General features: G+C 45.0%; 1 protein-coding gene across 10 annotated transcripts in view; it reads left to right on the top strand.

Moving 5' to 3' along the window:
* Positions 1 to 20,252, top strand: part of LOC124136961 (phospholipid-transporting ATPase ID-like) — a 132,276-nt gene that overhangs the window by 93,474 nt on the left and 18,550 nt on the right. For all 10 annotated transcript variants that reach the window (XR_007222896.1, XR_007222895.1, XR_007222898.1 and 7 more), the window contains exons 8-17: positions 1,650 to 1,720; positions 3,138 to 3,220; positions 5,021 to 5,268; positions 8,731 to 8,942; positions 14,197 to 14,359; positions 15,548 to 15,637; positions 16,694 to 16,859; positions 17,589 to 17,668; positions 18,394 to 18,495; positions 18,671 to 18,790. Coding sequence is in view for 6 of the 10 variants with exons in the window: in XM_048402536.1 (XP_048258493.1) it covers positions 1,650 to 1,720; positions 3,138 to 3,220; positions 5,021 to 5,268; positions 8,731 to 8,942; positions 14,197 to 14,359; positions 15,548 to 15,637; positions 16,694 to 16,859; positions 17,589 to 17,668; positions 18,394 to 18,495; positions 18,671 to 18,790 (1,335 nt within the window). In the remaining 4 variants the exon portion in view is untranslated. The remainder of the gene's footprint in view (positions 1 to 1,649; positions 1,721 to 3,137; positions 3,221 to 5,020; positions 5,269 to 8,730; positions 8,943 to 14,196; positions 14,360 to 15,547; positions 15,638 to 16,693; positions 16,860 to 17,588; positions 17,669 to 18,393; positions 18,496 to 18,670; positions 18,791 to 20,252) is intronic.

Raw genomic sequence — 20,252 nt, 5'->3', positions numbered from 1 at the left:
AATAACATTTAAGGGATCAGAATTCTTGTTCCTGTTGCGGGCTCTGGTGCCGGTTGCAGAAAGTGTGGTCCTCAATGTCCTTGCAGTACCTTGGATATGTCTGACTCCCCTTGAAGACAAGGAGGTCAGCATAATCCCTTACAGCTCCTAACGTGACTGAATGTACATTGGATGGTCAATATGTCTGACTTCCCTTGTGGACAAGGAGGTCATCATAATCCCTTACAGCTCCTAACGTGACTGAATACACATATGTCGGATACCCCTTGGAGACGAGTGATCCTGATAATCCCTTGCAGCTCCCATTTGGGGAATTAAAATTGGATTCAAATGGCAATTGTGGTCACCACCAGGAATGATTGATTCCCAGTTGCAGCCTGCCTGCAATAGTCTATCCCCATGCCTTGAATACATTCATCAAGGTCGTTTGGTGGAACAAGACAATAAGCCCTTGTAGCGCTACAGTAACAGCAACAGCAACAGTTGCAACAGCATCCTCAATTATTTATGACAAATATCTCCCATCCAATATGATAAATATCATAAATCTATTTGGTACCATAGCTTAGTTTTGAGACCCGCATCAAATGAGACAATGCTAAAACTCATCAAATCACTCTCATGAGCGAGAAGATTTCTTTTGTCGTGAGATTGAGATGGTGACTTCCAAACAAAGCTATGGTGGGGAACGGGTCCAGGGAATGTATCATCATGGAGTGGGGACAAGATACCTGAGTAATAGATGCTGTTACAATAGCTGGAGTGCCACAAGAACTTTGTGCTGAGAGTTGCTGATGCCCCTAGAGTGGCTGACGATGGACAGCTGTACTGTAGAACCCTTTATAAACCTACTGCCACTTTCGCCTATTGTATTGTAGTTACCTTTCTATCTCGTAATACTCGCCGCGAATGGGCTGCAAAATTGCTGATGCGGCGTTAAGCAATATTCACTCACTCACTCACTCTATCTCGTAATAAACTCTTGGGAAGTTTTACTTTTTCAAAGTAAGACCAGGGCCAACTTGCACAAAGCGATCTTAGCGCTACAACTACAGTAAGCCTATGTTAAAGCATGGGAGTTACGATCATCTTAGCGCTAAGATCGCTTTGTGCAAGTGGGCCCAGGTGTGAGGTTTTACTTTTTCAAAGTAAGACCTTATGATTTGAGTACCAGATGGAATTTGGATTTCATGGTCAAATGTCCAATGTTATAAAATGAAAGAAAAGAAATGAAAGTTTTTCATTATGGATGATGGGAATCGAACGTGCAACCTCACATAATGTGTTAAGTTTTGTAACCAACTGTTTTTCCACTGGGGCAGGTGGTGAAAGAACATTCAATTTTAGATGTCATCATTTAGTTTTATCTATTCTGCACATGTTCCTTCTCTCGCACGATTTGATCGCATTTCTTTTATACCTCAACACACTGCATTGTTTCGCTATAATATATATCGATGTTTTCTTATTTTTTCTGTTACTTCTTGCATTTAGACAGTTTTAGCAATGTGTGGCTGAGATACCCTCTTGCCTTGGTCTTACTTCCTCGACCATAACCGAGGAGTCGTGCTTTATTCTTCACATAGTACACTCCTGGATCTGCCCCGTGGTCAGTGAAGGTGCTGATGTTGTGTCTCCATGTGTTTCAGGCTGACTTCATGCTGCTGTCCACCAGTGAACCCAACAGTTTATGCTACATTGAGACTGCCGAGTTGGATGGGTAAGCTGTTGTAGATACTGACTGTAGTAGGATGAAACACATCCATTGAGGTGCTGTGTCTGACACCTGGGGCTCATCCCTCTATCTATTACTGTTATTTCTGCCTGCCACTATGTCGTGGGAGTTTTGTCCTTCCTTGAATATATGTTCTTCTGTTAGCACCAGACTACCAAAAACATCAACATCAATATACTGGCTCTATATATCCCTCAATCTAGAGACCCGTGAAGATACGGGGTAGAATAGTTCTTCATCAACCCATTCTTGCCGTATAAGGCGACTATGCTTGTCGTAAAAGGTGACTAACGGGATCTGTTGGTTAAGCTTGCTGTCTTGGTTGATGCATGTCATCATATCCTAATTGTGTGGATTAATGCTCATGATGTCGATCACTGGATTGTCTGGTTCAGACTTGATTATTTACATTCCATATAGCTGGAATATTGCTGAGTGAGGCGTTAAACAAAATAACAAATTACATCTAGTGAGTGAGTGAGTGAGTGAGTGAGTGAGTGAGTGAGTATAGTTTTACGCTGCTTTTAGCAATATTCCAGCAATATCACGTCGGAGGACACCAGAAAACGGGCTTCACACATTGTACCCATGTCGGGAATCGAACCTGGGTCTTCAGCGTGACGAGCGAACGCTTTAACCACTAGCCTGCCCGACCGCTCCAACTACATCTAGAGTTTTAATTTCAAAGACTGAAAAGTAAAGTCTCGGAAACCACTGAAGTTATTGCTTGGTATTGATGAGAGGATGTTTAGTAAATCTACCGCAATGTTGGGGGTTCACTTTGAAAATTAAAGATTTCTGCCTGCACCGATCAGGAATGTGTACATGAAGGCTACTGTCTTCATGCTCGATACAGCATTGTGGAAATGTGGATTCCAATTCACGGGGAATAATTTCTTTATTAATAGTGGCTTTTTATATATTGACAGCATGTTCTGTCCTATTCATCCTGCATTGAAATTCAGAAAGTGTTCAGGATCAAGTACTGTATGGCATCTACTTCTTGTCAGCATTCTCAAATATTAACCAGATTCTATTTTCAGTTAACATATGGCTAAAGTATTGTTGACTATGGTTACACAAAACTCACTCAATGAATACCATTTGGTTAGGCTGATTATCTGTTTATCTGTGAGATCCTTAATCCATATTGGACAGTATAAATCTTTAAATATCAGTGAGTGTTTAAGATATTCTTAGCACTTGGCAGCCAATGTGACAGGTAAATCAGGATGTGATAGTCAATAGATATGATATCAGTAGAAATAATTGAAACTAATTGCATTGTCTTGCTTGTTGAATTGTAGCCGTGTTGCTTTGGTAACATAACCCAATGCTCCTGCATTATCTGGTACAGGTGAGCTTCAGTACCTTTGTATTATTTGTGTTTGTGGTTTTACAGGGAGACCAATCTTAAGGTGAAACAGGCCTTGCCAGAGACTGCGGTCATTGGAGACGATCATCCAAAGATGTCACAGTTTAATGGTCAGTAGTCACAGCCTTGTGGTCCCCTTCCTCTCTCATATCTATGCCCCACCCTAATATCCACCCCCATCCTTTAGCGTCTCCTGTGACATCCCCTCTCTCACATTGCCCACGATCCCGCCCCCCTCAATTGTTTCATATTATGCAGCCTACCCCTAACCAACCTCCTGATTTTCCAACCTGTCCTATCACATGTTTCTTGTTATTTAACTTGGATCCGAATAGATTACTACCTGTGAAGATCTGGGGTAGAATAGGTCTTCAGCAACCCATGCTTGCTGTAAAAGGCAACTGTGCTTGTCGTAAGAGGCAACTAACGGGATCGGTGCTCAGGTTCGCTGACTTAGTTGATGCATATCATCATATCCCAATTGTGATAGATGCTGATGATGTCAATCACTGGATTGTCTGGTCCAGACTCAGTTATTTACAAAACGCCGTCATATAGCTGGAATAGTGCTCTTTGAGGCGTTAACCAACAAACCAAAAGTTTGTGAGTATTGGGAGGCCAAAATGGCTGTATCATCACACCTGACAGTGTGGATTGTTACTTTGGTTTGGAAGTACTGGTTTGCCTGTGGCATGAAGAACATCAAAGTCATCTCCCATCTGAGACTCGCAGGCAGATCACCTGTTTATTACAGTGTATAGTCACTGTTGTTGAATTCTGGATGAATCAGTTCATCGTAGTCATTGATTATCTGAATCAGTTGAAGAGTGTCGACTGTAGACCGATCAGATCAACTATAGGGCCAGCTGTTGAGATTGATGTTGGGGACGTCGCTCTCCACCTGACGTCAGTCCATCACACAGGATAAACATCTGTGGCTACTGTTATATTGATTTAAGGTTTCAGATTTTATAGGTCATTTGTCAGTCATGAATGATTTATGCACATGATTTCAAATCACAGATTTTAACTATTTTTCTGTCAACTGAAAAAATCATTTCTTACTTTGAATATATATCACAGTTCTGATCAGGAAAGGTGACAGTTTTGTTTTGTCATAGTTTTTTTAAATAAATATATTTTTAGATTAATTTCGATGATAATGTTAGTTAATTAAGATCTGTTTGAAATAGAGGGAGTTTTTGTCAGTGATGAAATTAGGTAGCTCATGTTAACTGAGTCCTATGCAGCTTTAATGGTAAGATACTAATAACCTGGTTCCTCCTGTGTCATTGTGAGCTGATGGCGTGGCTATTTTCTCCATGCTACCACCTACTGGTATCCTCATTTAATGGCCACTGTGGTATAAAAAGAAATTCACTCACTTGTCCACATCCTTAATTACACACGTGCATGCACGTCGCTATATAAGTGCAATAATCTTGGATGCGACGTTAAACCCAATTTCACCCCACCTCACATCCTTAATTATTCAGAATGTTATTCCTCCATTCTGTTAGGATAAATACGCTGCACCCATTCGCTTAGTTTCACAAGACACTGATTTAAAATAAGGCATGCAATCAGATTGGACTCAGGACCGAGAAAAACCGAGATGGAAATGGTTGAACAAAACGAAACAAAGCTTTTGTGGTGAATGGGTCCTGGGTATTTATCTCAATAGAACGGGATATGATGCCTTAGTATGTCGAGGATCATGAAAAAGGCTTTCATAGATAGTATATAATAACATAAATCCACCTGAATGTTTCATGGTTTAGATGAGCAATTCAGTTTCTCGACTCATCAATTGTTTGGTAAAAACAATGACATGCAAAAGTGAATAATAAAGACGTGTCGAAATGTTGGAACTTTCAATGTCTGAAATGTCCTGCTTTGTCACTTTACAGCGGAGATAATCTGTGAAGCTCCGAACATCCGCCTGAGCAAGTTTGAGGGCAAGTTGACGTGGAAGGGAGAGACCTACTCCCTGGACAACGACAAGGTGGTGCTGAGGGGATGTGTCTTGCGGAACACCCAGTGGTGCTACGGACTCGTCGTCTTCGCCGGACATGACTCAAAGCTCATGATGAACAGCGGCAAGACAGTGTTCAAGAGAACCCACATCGACCGACTCATGAATATCCTCATTGTTGGAGTGAGTTGTAGCCTGTAGCATGTTGTGGCAACAGGACATTGTTACGTCATGCTTGCTTTGTTTGTTTGTTGTTGAACGCTGCACACAGCAATATTCCAGCTATATGATGGTGGTCTGTAAATAATCAAGCCTCGACAAGACGATCCAGTGATTGACATCATGAACATCTATCCACGCAATTGGGATACGATGACATGCATCAATCAAGTCAGCGAGCCTCACCACCCGATCATGTTAGTCGCCTCTTACGACAAGCATAGTCGTCTTTTACGGCAACCATGCTTGCATGGGGCTGACTTGTGTTGGGTTTGGGTGGGCATGCTGGTATGGATGAGATGGCAATGAGGTTGTAAACCTTCTAGAGGCAAACAGGCAGCCTGGGTTGTATACTCCCCATGGAGCTGAGAATGATTCTTGAGTGCACATTGATCCAGTGACCGGGGTAATAACGCTTTGAGCATTCCCTTCAGTTGTGTGGAAATATGCGCATTATAAATAGCCTATTCCCCAGCATGAATAGCTACAGAAGTGCTGTTTTTGGTATTTTAGATCCTTTAATCTTAAACTAAGTATTTTAGCAAACATTGGGAAAAGTCTGATAGTGCCCATGCATGAGTATCCTCACTAAGACCCATCTTAGTGCCCAAAACAACGAAATGCACTCCCAAACTATTGACTCGATTTGTGCATAGACTGACAGTGACAACCCACACCTATCTAAGAATTTATCTCAGTACCAATTTGACATACCTTATTTGACGTAATAAGCGCCCCTCTCTAATAAGCGCCCACGGCGATATTTGCTAGTGGCAAGTGAACAATCCCAATTAGCACACCTTCCGATTGATCAATGTACACAAGACTTTTTTATTTGTGTATAATACGCACTTGTGTGTTATATGCACCCTTAATTATGGGCAATTAAATTCTGGAAAATATATCTGTCATGTATGATACGCACATACTTTTCTTTTGTATCATTTCAGGCTGTCAGCCTAAACAACAAACTTTACAATCTTTCAACTCTGGTTTTTTTCTCACCATAATTATTTTCTAATAAGAGTCCTTATTTCTTATTTTGAGAGCGCCACGGGCGCTTATTACGTCGAATACGGTATCATTATAATCATCACCTTTCAATGATCGGCAAGCTCTGGCCCTCTGCAAGTTTGGCCCTCACTCTATGAAGGTTCATACCTAATGTTGCCATATGAAGTGAAAGTCAATTCTTAAATGAACAGTCTAAGCACTACAGACCCATGATAGTGATTATAACACTTTGAGCAAGGACCTGTAACACTTTAAGCAAGGACCTATAACACTTTAAGCAGGGACCTGTAACACTGTGAGCAGGGACCTGTGACACTTTAAGCAAGGACCTGTAACACTTTAAACAGGGACCTATAACACTTTAAGCAGGGACCTGTAAAACTGTGAGCAGGGACCTATAACACTTTAAGCAAGGACCTGTAACACTTTAAGCAGGGACCTGTGACACTGTGAGCAGGGTCCTATAACACTTTAAGCAAGGACCTATAACACTTTAAGCAAGGACCTATAACACTTTGAGTAGGCACCTATAACACTTTATGCAGGGACCTATAACACATTGAGCAAGGACCTGTAACACTTTGAGCAGGGACCTATGTAACTTTAAGCAAGGACCTATAACACTTTGAGTAGGCACCTATAACACTTTAAGCAGGGACCTATACCACTTTAAGCAAGGACCTATAACACTTTGAGTAGGCACCTATAACACTTTATGCAGGGACCTATAACACATTGAGCAAGGACCTGTAACACTTTGAGCAGGGACCTATGTAACTTTAAGCAAGGACCTATAACACTTTGAGTAGGCACCTATAACACTTTAAGCAGGGACCTATACCACTTTAAGCAAGGACCTATAACACTTTGAGTAGGCACCTATAACACTTTAACAGGGACCTATAACACTTGAAGCAAGGACCTATAACACTTTGAGCAGGGACCTATGACACTTTAAGCAAGGACCTGTAACACTTTAAGCAAGGACCTATAACACTTTAAGCAAGGACTTATAACACTTAAAACAAGGACCTGTAACACTTCAAGCAGGGACCTATAACACTTCAAGCAGGGACCTATGACACTTTAAGCAGGGAGCTGTGACACTTTAAGCAAGGACCTGTAACACTTTAAGCAAGGACCTGTAACACTTTAAGCAGGGACCTGTAACACTTCAAGCAGGGACCTATAACACTTCAAGCAGGGAGCTGTAACACTTCAAGCAGGGAGCTGTAACACTTCAAGCAGGGAGCTGTAACACTTTAAGCAAGGACCTATAACACTTCAAGCAGGGACCTGTAACACTTCAAGCAGGGAGCTGTAACACTTTAAGCAAGGACCTATAACACTTCAAGCAGGGACCTATAACACTTCAAGCAGGGACCTGTAACACTTCAAGCAGGGACCTGTAACACTTCAAGCAGGGACCTGTAACACTTCAAGCAGGGAGCTGTAACACTTCAAGCAGGGAGCTGTAACACTTTAAGCAAGGACCTACAACACTGTGAGCAGGGTCGTGTAACACTTTAAGCAAGGACCTGTAACAATTCAAGCAAGGACCTGTAACACTTCAAGCAGGGACCTATAACACTTAAAGCAGGGAGCTGTAACACTTTAAGCAAGGACCTGTCCCACTTTAAGCAGGGACTTATAACACTTCAAGCTGGGACCTGTAACGCTGTGTGGGCGGTCGGGTAGCCTAGTGGTTAAAGCGTTCGCTCGTCACGCTGAAGACCCGGGTTCGATTCCCGACATGGGTACAATGTGTGAAGCCCATTTCTGGTGTCCCCCGCCGTGATATTGCTGGAATATTGCTAAAAGCGGCGTAAAACCATACTCACTCACTCACTCACTCACTCACTCACTCACTCACTGTAACACTGTGAGCAGGGTCCTGTAACACTTTAAGCAGGGACCTATAACACTTCAAGCAGGGACCTATAACACTTAAAGCAGGGAGCTGTAACACTTTAAGCAAGGACCTGTAACACTTTAAGCAAGGACCTGTAACACTTTAAGCAAGGACCTGTAACACTTTAAGCAAGGACCTGTAACACTTCAAGCAGGGACCTGTAACACTTCAAGCAGGGACCTGTAACACTTCAAGCAGGGACCTATAACACTTCAAGCAGGGACCTATATCACTTTGAGCAGGGACCTGTAACACTTTGAGCAGGGACCTGTAACACTTTGAGCAGGGTCCTATAACACTTTGAGCAGGGACCTATAACACTTTGAGCAGGGACCTATAACACTTTGAGCAGGGACCTGTAACACTTCAAGCAGGGACCTATAACACTTTAAGCAGGCACCTATAACCCTTTATGCAGGGACCTATAACACTTTAAGCAAGGACCAGGAATACACTGTAGGAAAGTGTCCTGTACTGACAGTATGACCTATTCCTTTCAGATATTCCTGTTCCTCTTGACCATGTGCCTCGTGACCACCATTGCTTGTGGTGTCTGGGAGAGCGTGGTCGGCTTTGACTTCCAATTGTATCTGCCATGGGAGACCTTTGTGAATGACGACAAGGAGCAGGGTGCTGCAACAATTGCTGTGCTGGTGTTTCTATCTTACCTCATCATCCTCAACACTGTCGTACCCATCTCCCTGTATGTCAGGTGAGTAATGTGTCCCCATCTCCCTATATGTGAGGTGAGTAGTGTGTCCCCATCTCCCTGTATGTTAGATGAGTAGTGTGTCCCCATCTCCCTGTATGTCAGGTGAGTAGTGTGTCCCCATCTCCCTGTATGTCAGGTGAGTAGTGTGTACCCATCTCCCTGTATGTCAAATGAGTAGTGTGTACCCATCTCCCTGTATGTCAAATGAGTAGTGTGTCCCCATCTCCCTGTATGTGAGGTGAGTAGTGTGTCCCCATCTCCCTGTATGTGAGGTGAGTAGTGTGTCCCCATCTCCCTGTATGTCAGGTGAGTAGTGTGTCCCCATCTCCCTGTATGTCAGGTGAGTAGTGTGTCCCCATCTCCCTGTATGTCAGGTGAGTAGTGTGTCCCCATCTCCCTGTATGTCAGGTGAGTAGTGTGTCCCCATCTCCCTGTATGTCAGATGATTAGTGTGTCCCCATCTCCCTGTATGTCAGGTGAGTAGTGTGTCCCCATCTCCCTGTATGTCAGATGAGTAGTGTGTACCCATCTCCCTGTATGTCAAATGAGTAGTGTGTACCCATCTCCCTGTATGTCAAATGAGTAGTGTGTCCCCATCTCCCTGTATGTGAGGTGAGTAGTGTGTCCCCATCTCCCTGTATGTGAGGTGAGTAGTGTGTCCCCATCTCCCTGTATGTCAGGTGAGTAGTGTGTCCCCATCTCCCTGTATGTCAGGTGAGTAGTGTGTCCCCATCTCCCTGTATGTCAGGTGAGTAGTGTGTCCCCATCTCCCTGTATGTCAGGTGAGTAGTGTGTCCCCATCTCCCTGTATGTCAGATGATTAGTGTGTCCCCATCTCCCTGTATGTCAGGTGAGTAGTGTGTCCCCATCTCCCTGTATGTCAGGTGAGTAGTGTGTCCCCATCTCCCTGTATGTCAGATGATTAGTGTGTCCCCATCTCCCTGTATGTCAGGTGAGTAATGTGTCCCCATCTCCCTATATGTGAGGTGAGTAGTGTGTCCCCATCTCCCTGTATGTGAGGTGAGTAGTGTGTCCCCATCTCCCTGTATGTGAGGTGAGTAGTGTGTCCCCATCTCCCTGTATGTCAGGTGAGTAGTGTGTCCCCATCTCCCTGTATGTCAGGTGAGTAGTGTGTCCCCATCTCCCTGTATGTCAGGTGAGTAGTGTGTCCCCATCTCCCTGTATGTCAGATGATTAGTGTGTCCCCATCTCCCTGTATGTCAGGTGAGTAGTGTGTCCCCATCTCCCTGTATGTCAGATGAGTAGTGTGTCCCCATCTCCCTGTATGTCAGGTGAGTAGTGTGTCCCCATCTCCCTGTATGTCAGGTGAGTAGTGTGTCCCCATCTCCCTGTATGTCAGGTGAGTAGTGTGTCCCCATCTCCCTGTATGTGAGGTGAGTAGTGTGTCCCCATCTCCCTGTATGTCAGGTGAGTAGTGTGTCCCCATCTCCCTGTATGTCAGATGATTAGTGTGTCCCCATCTCCCTGTATGTCAGGTGAGTAGTGTGTCCCCATCTCCCTGTATGTCAGATGAGTAGTGTGTCCCCATCTCCCTGTATGTCAGGTGAGTAGTGTGTCCCCATCTCCCTGTATGTCAGGTGAGTAGTGTGTCCCCATCTCCCTGTATGTCAGGTGAGTAGTGTGTCCCCATCTCCCTGTATGTCAGGTGAGTAGTGTGTCCCCATCTCCCTATATGTCAGGTGAGTAGTGTGTCCCCATCTCCCTGTATGTCAGATGAGTAGTGTGTCCCCATCTCCCTGTATGTCAGATGAGTAGTGTGTCCCCATCTCCCTGTATGTCAGGTGAGTAGTGTGTCCCCATCTCCCTGTATGTCAGGTGAGTAGTGTGTCCCCATCTCCCTGTATGTCAGGTGAGTAGTGTGTCCCCATCTCCCTGTATGTCAGGTGAGTAGTGTGTCCCCATCTCCCTGTATGTCAAATGAGTAGTGTGTCCCCATCTCCCTATATGTGAGGTGAGTAGTGTGTCCCCATCTCCCTGTATGTCAGATGAGTAGTGTGTACCCATCTCCCTGTATGTCAAATGAGTAGTGTGTCCCCATCTCCCTGTATGTCAAATGAGTAGTGTGTCCCCATCTCCCTATGTGTCAGGTGAGTAGTGTGTCCCCATCTCCCTATGTGTCAGGTGAGTAGTGTGTCCCCATCTCCCTATGTGTCAGGTGAGTAGTGTGTCCCCATCTCCCTGTATGTCAGGTGAGTTTTGTGTCCACATCTCCCTGTATGTCAGGTGAGTAGTGTGTCCCCATCTCCCTGTATGTCAGGTGAGTAGTGTGTCCCCATCTCCCTATGTGTCAGGTGAGTAGTGTGTCCCCATCTCCCTGTATGTCAGGTGAGTTTTGTGTCCACATCTCCCTGTATGTCAGGTGAGTAGTGTGTCCCCATCTCCCTGTATGTCAGGTGAGTAGTGTGTACCCATCTCCCTGTATGTCAGGTGATTAGTGTGTACCCATCTCCCTGTATGTCAGGTGAGTTTTGTGTCCACATCTCCCTGTATGTCAGGTGAGTAGTGTGTCCCCATCTCCCTGTATGTCAGGTGAGTAGTGTGTACCCCTCTCCCTGTATGTCAGGTGAGTAGTGTGTCCCCAACTCCCCTGTATGTCAAATGAGTAGTGTGTACCCATCTCCCTGTATGTCAGGTGAGTAGTGTGTCCCCATCTCCCTGTATGTCAGGTGAGTAGTGTGTCCCCATCTCCCTGTATGTCAGATGAGTAGTGTGTACCCATCTCCCTATGTGTCAGGTGAGTAGTGTGTCCCCATCTCCCTGTATGTCAGGTGAGTAGTGTGTCCCCATCTCCCTGTATGTCAGGTGAGTAGTGTGTCCCCATCTCCCTGTATGTCAGGTGAGTAGTGTGTCCCCATCTCCCTGTATGTCAAATGAGTAGTGTGTACCCATCTCCCTGTATGTCAGGTGAGTAGTGTGTCCCCATCTCCCTGTATGTCAGGTGAGTAGTGTGTCCCCATCTCCCTGTATGTCAGATGATTAGTGTGTCCCCATCTCCCTATATGTGAGGTGAGTAGTGTGTCCCCATCTCCCTGTATGTCAGGTGAGTAATGTGTCCCCATCTCCCTATATGTGAGGTGAGTAGTGTGTCCCCATCTCCCTGTATGTGAGGTGAGTAGTGTGTCCCCATCTCCCTGTATGTCAGGTGAGTAGTGTGTACCCATCTCCCTGTATGTCAGGTGAGTAGTGTGTCCCCATCTCCCTGTATGTCAGGTGAGTAGTGTGTCCCCATCTCCCTGTATGTCAGATGAGTAGTGTGTACCCATCTCCCTGTATGTCAGGTGAGTAGTGTGTACCCATCTCCCTGTATGTGAGATGAGTAGTGTGTCCCCAACTCCCCTGTATGTCAAATGAGTAGTGTGTACCCATCTCCCTGTATGTCAGGTGAGTAGTGTGTCCCCATCTCCCTGTATGTTAGATGAGTAATGTGTCCACATCTCCCTGTAAGTCAGGTGAGTAGTGTGTACCCATCTCCCTGTATGTCAGGTGAGTAATGTGTCCACATCTCCCTGTATGTCAGGTGAGTAGTATGTACCCATCTCCCTGTATGTCAGGTGAGTAGTGTGTACCCATTTCCCTGTATGTCAGGTGAGTAGTGTGTACCCATCTCCCTGTATATGAGATGAGTAGTGTGTCCCCATCTCCCTGTATGTCAAATGAGTAGTGTGTCCCCATCTCCCTGTATGTTAGATGAGTAATGTGTCCACATCTCCCTGTATGTCAGGTGAGTAGTGTGTCCCCATCTCCCTGTATGTCAGATGAGTAGTGTGTACCCATCTCCCTGTATGTCAGGTGAGTAGTGTGTACCCATCTCCCTGTATGTCAGGTGAGTAGTATGTACCCATCTCCCTGTATGTCAGGTGAGTAGTGTGTCCCCATCTCCCTGTATGTCAGGTGAGTAGTATGTACCCATCTCCCTGTATGTTAGATGAGTAATGTGTCCACATCTCCCTGTATGTCAGATGAGTAGTGTGTCCCCATCTCCCTGTATGTTAGATGAGTAATGTGTCCCCATCTCCCTGTATGTCAGATGAGTAGTGTGTACCCATCTCCCTGTATGTCAGGTGAGTAGTGTGTACCCATCTCCCTGTATGTCAGGTGAGTAGTATGTACCCATCTCCCTGTATGTCAGGTGAGTAGTGTGTCCCCATCTCCCTGTATGTCAGATGAGCAGTGTGTACCCATCTCCCTGTATGTTAGATGAGTAATGTGTCCACATCTCCCTGTATGTCAGGTGAGTAGTGTGTACCCATCTCCCTATGTGTCAGGTGAGTAGTGTGTCCCCATCTCCCTGTATGTCAGGTGAGTAGTGTGTCCCCATCTCCCTGTATGTCAGATGAGTAGTGTGTACCCATCTCCCTGTATGTCAGGTGAGTAGTGTGTACCCATCTCCCTGTATGTCAGGTGAGTAGTGTGTACCCATCTCCCTGTATGTCAGGTGAGTAGTGTGTCCCAATCTCCCTGTATGTCAGATGAGTAGTGTGTACCGATCTCCCTGTATGTCAGGTGAGTAGTGTGTACCCATCTCCCTGTATGTCAGGTGAGTAGTGTGTACCCATCTCCCTGTATGTCAGGTGAGTAGTGTGTCCCAATCCCCCTGTATGTCAGGTGAGTAGTGTGTCCCAATCCCCCTGTATGTCAGGTGAGTAGTGTGTCCCAATCCCCCTGTATGTCAGGTGAGTAGTGTGTCCCAATCCCCCTGTATGTCAGGTGAGTAGTGTGTCCCAATCCCCCTGTATGTCAGGTGAGTAGTGTGTCCCAATCTCCCTGTATGTCAGATGAGTAGTGTGTACCCATCTCCCTGTATGTCAGGTGAGTAGTGTGTACCCATCTCCCTGTATGTCAGGTGAGTAGTGTGTACCCATCTCCCTGTATGTCAGGTGAGTAGTGTGTCCCAATCCCCCTGTATGTCAGGTGAGTAGTGTGTCCCAATCCCCCTGTATGTCAGGTGAGTAGTGTGTCCCAATCCCCCTGTATGTCAGGTGAGTTTTGTGTCCACATCTCCCTGTATGTCAGGTGAGTAGTGTGTCCCCATCTCCCTGTATGTCAGGTGAGTAGTGTGTCCCCATCTCCCTGTATGTCAGATGAGTAGTGTGTCCCCATCATCAGTGTTGAGGACATCGTCCACCTGGAAGCAGTACACAGTTCACTACATATGCCAGGCTTTAGTGTCCAAATATAGTTAATGTTTCAATTTACAGAAAACCTCACTGATTGTGTTAATGCCTGCTTACAGTGTGGAGATAATCCGGCTAGTCAACAGCTTGTGGATCAACTGGGATGTCAAGATGTACTTTGACAAGAAGGACACCCCTGCCAAAGCTCGGACCACAACCCTTAATGAGGAGCTAGGACAGATTGAATACATTTTTTCTGACAAGACAGGAACTCTCACACAGGTGTGTTGTTGAGTTTGCGACGCTGCCTAGTGATTTCAAAGTATTAGAAAGGATGTTGAAATTAATTAAAGTCACCATATTACATTAATTAAAAATAAGTACTTGAAATACTATTTAATGCATTATGATAAATACAATAATTATTCATGAATGTTTGGTCAAGACTGAAAACTACACTGGGAAAGGAAAGGTCTTTGAGAACACCAACCGCCTCTGTGGTCTTGTGGTAGAGCGTCCACCTGGAGAGTAGAAGGTCCGGGGTTCGATCCCCGGCCGCGTCATACCAAAAGACGTTAAAAGATGGTACTTGTTGTTACCCTGTCTGGCGCTTAGGGTTAAGGGGCTAAAACAAGGACTGGTCGGCTCAGAGTCAGTATACTGTGTCTGAGTGGGGTATTCATGTTAAACTGCGGCATGGTATCTCAGTGGGCTAGCACTATTAATCGGCATCAGTCCAGACTAGTACAAGCAGCCACGCAGCCACACACACACACACACACACACACACACACACACACACACACACACACACACACACACACACACACACACACACACACACACACACACATGTGCATGCACGTCGCTATATAAGTGCAATAATCTTGGACGCGACGTTAAACCCCATTTCACCTCACCTCATCTCACCTTTGAGAACGCCTAGTTATGGTGTGGTGTAGTGGCCCCTCACCAAGCCGTCCATGTCGAAAGACTTTGTTTTACAATAGTGGTACATGAAGATTATTAACAGACTCATGACTTGGTTGATGCATGTCATCAATCCCAATTGCGTGGATCGATGCACATGATATCAATCACTGGATTGTCTGGACCGCCGACATATAGCTGGAATATTATTAACAAATGCAAGTTGTGTGAAGATTATGAACCAGTGAGTGTTGTATGAACATTATTACTATATGTGTGTAGTATGAACATTATTACTATATGTGTGTAGTATGAACATTATTAACATATGCATGATGTTTAACTCACCAGTTATTATTAACCAGTGCATATGGCATGAAAATTATTAACCAGTGAGTATAGTATGAAGATTGTTAACATAGGCATGATGTATAACTCACTCACTCACCTTGCTGAGAAGATATATAACTCACTTGCTCAATCACCTAGGTGGTGAAGACGTGTGACTCACATGACTCACATTTGGTTGTTTAATTTCAGAACATCATGACATTCAACAAGGCATCTATAGGTGGGAAATCTTACGGAGACCCGCTGGACAACGAAGGCAACCCTCAGGACATCACAGAGGTGTGTTTCCTTCTGTTGTCATTGAATACAGTAGGTTGTCACGGATAGGTTTGCTTCAGACAAAATGGTGATGCCCAGTCAAGATTATTTGATCGATAATCAAGTTCTATAATGTAGTAAAATGGGTCATTAAAAGCATGAACAGATTTGATATATTCTGTTGATGCCGTTTGGTGGTACACATGCTTTGCAAATCATGCAATCAACTGAAATCTGCCTGGCAGTCATCATGTTGTTTACGAACTGGATGGCGATTTGTTATGTGCTTTTGATTGGATGATGCTAGGACTCATTAGGTCAGCCAAACTGTAACTTGCAAATGCAAATGATGAGACGTGGAATATCTGACTGGTCAATGGAAGGGACATAACTCGTAAGAGCCAATGGTGCTACGATGGAGCCATGAAATTCGGCAAGGGTTGAAACTGGATTTTGTCCGTTAACTCCCTTGCCTTGGGAAGATGGCTGATGAGCTGCTTGTCATGGCATCCTACTGGATCTGCTGTTAACACTGTAACACTGTAATGGGTCATGTCCTGCAGAACCTCACAATAATACTGGGCTGTTGGAAGTATCTGACAATGTTGTGTGAACATCAGGGTCCAGTTGAACAGTGTGGCCAGGTATTTCATTAGGACTTTCTGTAATTCTCACGGAATCATTGCCAAAACATTATGTTTTTATGAAATATTGAAACGGGTGTCACATCACTCAGTTATCATCCCGATAGGCTATACACACATTGAGTTGTCTGGTCATAGTGTTGGCATTCAAAATGTTCCAGTAGGATGATGGTTTAACTTGGTTGTGGAGTAGTCCAGTGGTCCAAGTGTTGCTGCTGATGCTGAAGCCCTGGGTTCTGTTCCCACATGGGTAATATATGGGGAGATGGTTTCTGCTGACCCCACTGTGATGTGGCTAGAAATTTGCTCAAAGTGGATAAATCTTGACTCACTGACTTTTAGGAACCAGATGAAAATGTCTTATACCTTTTGATTGTTGAAATGTTTTCAATGATGTTGAAGTAGTCACACTGAATCTGTTCCACTATTCCAGAGAACTCCCAAAGTAGATTTCAGTGGGAATGAATATGCAGAGAAGTCATTTGATTTTTACGACTCGCGTCTGCTGGAGCACACCAAGGGAGGCAACCACCAGGTGGAGGAGTTCTTCAGACTGCTGAGTCTGTGTCATACAGTCATGCCGGAGACCAAGGAGAGTGGTAGGTGCAGCACCACATTTTGTAGCCTTCACCTTGAGGCAGCGTCACGAGAGGGGATCCAGAAATAGTATGTTGTTGTTCGGGCCGCGTGACATGGCGGTCAGCTGGTCAGTGATATGGTACGAGTGAGATTTTGTGGATGTCAGCTGGACAATGGACTTCATCCATTCACCTGAAGAAAGAGTAAATATATACTCTGAAACCTTGTGTTCCTCAGAATAAAGAAGTTGACATTAATAGATTCTCTCTCTTATGTATATCTCTTCTAAATGCCCTTTGAAGACTTGAGTGATATGGTACTTATTTTATTTAAGAATATGTATCTACAGATATCTACAGCCAAATGGAACCCAAAACATTGCTTAATTTCAGGGCTGAGGCAATCCAGACTTACCAAATCGTTCTGGACTTAGTTGGGTTTGTTTCTTAATATATTTTCTAGGGTCTTGGAGACAGACTAAGTGACATGGCTGCACGTGTTGTGGTACTTCGATTGCATGATCATTGCATGTGTTATTTACCATTGCGCTGTCCTCAGTAGACTATTACACTCAGGCCACTTTAATACAGCCTAAACATTGCCGACTGTGGCATGTTGTATGTTCTAAGGGATCCCTCCACTACTGCGAGGTATGTTGCCCTGGAACCCTTCAACATGTCCAACTAATGCCTGATATCTGCCTGTTTACCAGTGCTTGTTCCATGTACATTCAACATGCATTGTTGCAGGTAACCTGGAGTACCAGGCTCAGTCCCCTGATGAAGGTGCTCTGGTGTCAGCTGCACGGAATTTTGGTTATGTCTTCAAGGTAAGTACAGCTGTAGCCAACTGGGGGATGTGTAGCAGGGCGGTCAGGTAAATACAGCTGTAGCCAACTAGGGGATGTGTAGCAGGGGGTCAGGTAAATACAGCTGTAGCCAACTAGGGGATGTGTAGCAGGGGGTCAGGTAAATACAGCTGTAGCCAACTAGGGGATGTGTAGCAGGGGGTCAGGTAAATACAGCTGTAGCCAACTAGGGGATGAGTAGCAGGGAGATAAGTTGGCATTGTCAAAGTCACATTGACACATTCGGTGATAACTCTTTTAACTTTGGTCCTCAATTTTGAACAACCCCTAAAATTCATGTGAAAATAAACGAACCTGAAAAGCATTTGTTTCTTTATACTGCAAACGTGTTCACCACTAAAATATTGTGCATACTACAGGTTAAAGGACACGGTAAGATAAGAGGGCCCTTTGGGTGGGTGGGTGGGTGGGTGGGTGGGGGGGGGGGGGGGGGGGGGGGGGGGAGGGCAAAAATTTATGCATAATTTAAGAATTGAGCAAAACTTTAAGAAATTGGTTTGAAAGTTACCAAATGCTAGATTTTGTAGTTTTCATCAAAAAATATTGTAAACCTAAATATACAAATTCTAAGCTTATATTTGGGAAGGCTGGGTCTCGTCTTTGGGAGCTTCTCTAACTTTGCATAATGCATGTAGCATACAACAGATATCCTGAGGTTTACATGACCCCTGTCTCTATGCTTGTAGTCTCGGACACCAAACACCATCACAATAGAAGTCCAGGGCAAACAGGAAGTGTACGATCTGCTGTGCATTCTGGACTTCAACAACTTCCGTAAGAGGATGTCGGTAAGAACAACACTATACCAGATACACAACTCTGTCATGGGGACAAAGATGTTTGAGCTAACAAAATAATGAAATATTGGTTCCTACAAATGGCTGTCATTTTGAAAAGTCATTTGTGAGTGAGATATAACAGCTGCTTGTCCATGTGATGGTTGTGAGTTTGTCTGTTCTCCAGGTGATCGTGAAGAAGGACGGTGTCATCACGCTGTACTGTAAGGGGGCTGACTCAGTCATATTCGAGCGTTTGGACAGATCCTGTGCTGAACTGAAGGAAATTACTTCACACCACCTTAATGTGAGTTCCCTTGCCTTCCATATTGCACATTTCTATTGATGTCTAATATACCACTCGACATTTGCTAAAGACCACACCTTTGACTAAAGAATTTTGTTCACATGTGTGTTCTGGTACCTTGTCATGTGTGTGTTGTGGTACCTCGTCACGTGTGTGTTCTGGTACCTCGTCATGAGTGTCTCCTGGTACCTTGTCACATGTCTTCTGGTACCTCGTCACGTGTGTGTTCTGGTACCTCGTCGTGTGTGTTGTGGTACCTCGTCACGTGTGTGTTCTGGTACCTCGTCGTGTGTGTACGTGTGTGTTCTGGTACCTTGTCATGTGTGTGTTGTGGTACCTCGTCACGTGTGTGTTCTGGTACCTCGTCATGAGTGTCTCCTGGTACCTTGTCACATGTCTTCTGGTACCTCGTCACGTGTGTGTTCTGGTACCTCGTCGTGTGTGTTGTGGTACCTCGTCACGTGTGTGTTCTGGTACCTCGTCGTGTGTGTACGTGTGTGTTCTGGTACCTTGTCATGTGTGTGTTGTGGTACCTCCTCGTGTGTGTACGTGTGTGTTCTGGTACCTCGTCACGAGTGTTTCCTGGTACCTCGTCACGTGTGTGTTCTGGTACCTCGTCGTGTGTCTTATGGTACCTCGTCACGTGTGTGTTCTGGTACCTCGTTGTGTGTGTACGTGTGTGTTCTGGTACCTTGTCATGTGTGTGTTCTGGTACCTCGTCATGTGTGTACGTGTGTGTTCTGGTACCTCGTCACGAGTGTCTCCTGGTACCTCGTCACGTGTGTGTTCTGGTACCTCGTCACGAGTGTCTTCTGGTACCTCGTCGTGTATGTACGTGTGTGTTCTGGTACCTCGTCACATGTCTTCTGGTACCTCGTCACATGTGTGTTCTGGTACCTCGCCTTGTGTGTTGTGGTACCTCGTCATGTGTGTGTTGTGGTACCTCGTCACGTGTGTGTTGTGATACCTTGTCACATGTGTGTTCTGGTACCTCGTCACATGTCTCATGGTACCTCGTCACGTATGTGTTGTGGTACCTCGTCACGTGTGTGTTGTGGTACCTCGTCACATGTGTGTTCTGGTACCTCGTCACATGTCTTCTGGTACCTCTTCACGTGTGTTGTGGTACCTCGTCACTTGTGTGTTGTGGTACCTCGTCACATGTGTGTTGTGGTTCCTCGTCACGTGTGTTGTGGTACCTCGTCACATGTGTGTTGTGGTACCTCGTCACATGTCTTCTGGTACCTCATCACGTGTGTGTTGTGGTACCTCGTCACGTGTGAGTTGTCATACCTTGTCTTATGTGTGTTCTGGTACCTCGTCACATGTCTTCTGGTACCTCGTCACGTGTGTTGTGGTACCTCGTCACGTGTGTTGTGGTACCTCGTCACATCTATGTGTTCTGGTACCTCATCACGTGTGTGTTTTGGTACCTCGTCACGTGTGTTCTTGTACCTCATCA

The sequence above is a fragment of the Haliotis rufescens genome, unplaced genomic scaffold (genome assembly GCF_023055435.1).
Source record: "Haliotis rufescens isolate VD_foot unplaced genomic scaffold, xgHalRufe1.0.p SCAF_1, whole genome shotgun sequence".
NCBI classification, from domain to species: Eukaryota; Metazoa; Mollusca; class Gastropoda; order Lepetellida; family Haliotidae; genus Haliotis; species Haliotis rufescens.
The sequence above is the reverse complement of the archived record's forward strand: the minus strand, read 5'-3'. Positions and strand labels throughout refer to the sequence as shown.